The 2762-nt window shown below is 38.6% G+C and overlaps 1 protein-coding gene across 1 annotated transcript in view; it reads right to left on the bottom strand.

Moving 5' to 3' along the window:
* The window catches only part of LOC106872105 (echinoderm microtubule-associated protein-like 6), a 39226-nt gene that overhangs the window by 2715 nt on the left and 33749 nt on the right, over nt 1-2762 (bottom strand). Inside the window, exons 33-36 of the mRNA XM_014918966.2 lie at nt 2429-2591; nt 1927-2030; nt 861-1014; nt 128-228 (exon numbers count right to left, since the gene is read on the bottom strand). Of these exons, the coding sequence (XP_014774452.1) occupies nt 128-228; nt 861-1014; nt 1927-2030; nt 2429-2591 (522 nt within the window). The remainder of the gene's footprint in view (nt 1-127; nt 229-860; nt 1015-1926; nt 2031-2428; nt 2592-2762) is intronic.

The following is a 2762-nucleotide window of genomic DNA, read 5'->3' as shown; positions in this document are numbered from 1 at the left end:
TACACACAGAGATGCACGCAGACACACACAGATGGAGAGAGAGAGAGAGAGAGAGAGAGAGAGAGAGAGGAACAGATTAAATGGTAAGGCCCCATGATGTCACCAGTGCTGTGCGGTCATTACTTACCTACAATCATCTCCTCCAGTACTGATGAGGTAACGTCCCGTGGGAGTGAAGTGGACATTGGTCACATGCGCTGAGTGTCCGATATATTTCTGGAACGGTGCCTGAAACACAGACAGCACTGACATCAACAGCAATTCAAAGATTATCATACATCACCACCATCATCATCATCACCATCACTATCATCGTCATCATCATCATTATTATCGCAACTACCATTCTCATGATGAGAATCATTAAAGTCATCATCATCACACTGCAATTGTTTTTGCTTTGACGAGCATATGGCATAGCGCTTAAGAGCATGGGGCTACTAACCCCAAGATTCTGAGTTCGATTCCAAGCAGTGAGCTGCATAATAATAATAATGATAATAATAATAATAATAATAATAATAACAACAACAACAACAACAACATCGAAAAGTACCTTAGGAATGAGAACCCAGGTTCAAAATTTCCCCAAGACACCTGATGAAGGCTGGAGGGTATATCAGCTGAAACGTTGTGTTAACAACAAACAAGATGAGGACAAATATCTATTAAATGTAAATAATGTAAATAATGTGTTTTTGCTTTATTTAAATATATATCTAAAATGAGAACAATTTCAACTCTTTCTTCTTGTTTTTCCTATGTATATGATTGTGCATGTGTATACGTTCATGTGTAGGTAGACATGCAGGAATAATTTCAAAGATCTTGTGACTCTAAAAACCATAAATGTTACTCACATATTTCTGTTCGCATGGAAATTCAAAGAGCTTCACGTATCCAAAATCATCCCCAGTTGCTAAGGTTTTATTTGAACTTGAAAGGTGACAACAATTCACGTCCCCTCGTTCGGAATTTTCTGGCCAAATTCCTAATACTTCTTTGCCAAGAATACTAAAAATAGGAAAAAAGGAATGTTTCTTTTGCTTATTTAACACAGAAATATAATTTTTGTTGTACCTTGGGAGGGTCGTTAAGCCAATAATAAACAAACACACACACACTGATTCTGTTTCACTTCTTTATTTGTTAATTGGTTAACAATTTAACCAATTGACTAATTTATTATTTGATTAACCATTCAATCAGTTATATTTAGCCAAAAATAGACCTGAAGCACATATGCAAATGAGCGAGACATGTCATTGATGAGGTCATGAATGGCAGTGTAAAGACTTCAACAAACCTAACTGAATGATTTTTTTTTAACTGAACAATCAATCAACCAAACTGATTACTTAATTGGTTAAATAGTTTACTAATTCCCTAATAATAACAAAAGAAGTGAAACATAACCAGTGCATGTGTTTATTATTGGCATAATGACCTGCCTAATATACAACTAAATATGTTTCAACACACAAATTCATATCAAGAATCTTTCAAACTAAACACAAAACCCAAATTAAATTTAAAACGAAGCAAAACCCCCAGAAAATATGTAAATATAGATCATATAACCAAAGGTGAAACTTGTACAAAACATTGTCCTTTTAATGGCACATTTTTAATAATCTCTTTAAACTCGTACAAGCTTCACCAATGTCCTTAAGATACAACAACGATTTTTGAAGCTTTTACTGTAGACATATAGATCTATTGATGTCGGTTTAGGTGGGGTGATTCAAGTTTTGTTGTGGCCTCAATGGTCATGTTGCTAATTAAAAAACTAATTAAATACCATTCTAAAGTGATTCTTAGATAATTGATTAATTGGTTTATCCAAATCCATTTGTCACAGCCTGTAAGTTATGTTCTATGTCATAATTTATATACTTTGTCAATATTGTGAGGTGTGTACTTTACCTTGTCCAGGAACTCCATACAATGGAATCGGTAACAGAACGGTTATCAACCAGCTTGCCACCAGGTACTGTATAGATCTTTTCCACATACGCTTCGGTGCCAACCTGTATAAAAAGACACACACTTGCATACAGAAAGGATTGTTCTGAAAGACCAACAAGGTTAGCAACATCATCATCATCATCATCGTTTAACGTCCGCTTTCCATGCTGGCATGGATTGGATGGTTCGACTGAGGGCTGGCTAGCCAGAAGGCTGTACCAGGGTCCAATCTGATCTGGCAAAGTTTCTACAGCTGGATGCCCTTCCTAATGCCAACCACTCCAGGAGTGTAGTGGGTGCTTTTTACATGCCACCGGCATAAGGGCCAGTTAGGCAGCACTGGCATCAACCAGACTTGAGTGGTGCTTTTTGCATGCTGTGCTTGAGAAGACCCGGCAAGCCAAATGAGACAGTATTTCGTGAAAGAAAATGGGAGTAGTGCCCAGGTGGTTGTCCTTACCTTAATGTAATTACTATCAGCAGAAAAATCCATCTTCAAAATGGCGCCAGGGACCCCTTTACAGAGCCCACTTCTACTAAGGTTCTTTCCTTGGCTCAGGTCATAGAAGTCTACGAATTTGTCCTCAGTGCCCACAGCTAAGAACCTGCCGTCTGGGCTGAACCTGCAAAACAAGGAGAAGCAGCTTGTGACAAGGGGGAGGGTTGAGAATGGGTCTCCTCATGTGGCAACAGTTGTTTGGTAGATGGAGTGGTGGTGGTGGTGGTGGTGGTGGTGGTGTTGATGGTGGTGATAGTGGTGATTGTGGTGGTGGTTGTTGTGGTGATGGTGGTGG

Source organism: Octopus bimaculoides, chromosome 11 (genome assembly GCF_001194135.2).
Source record: "Octopus bimaculoides isolate UCB-OBI-ISO-001 chromosome 11, ASM119413v2, whole genome shotgun sequence".
NCBI classification, from domain to species: Eukaryota; Metazoa; Mollusca; class Cephalopoda; order Octopoda; family Octopodidae; genus Octopus; species Octopus bimaculoides.
Note: the sequence above shows the minus strand (reverse complement) of the source record. Positions and strands in the feature narration are given on the sequence as shown.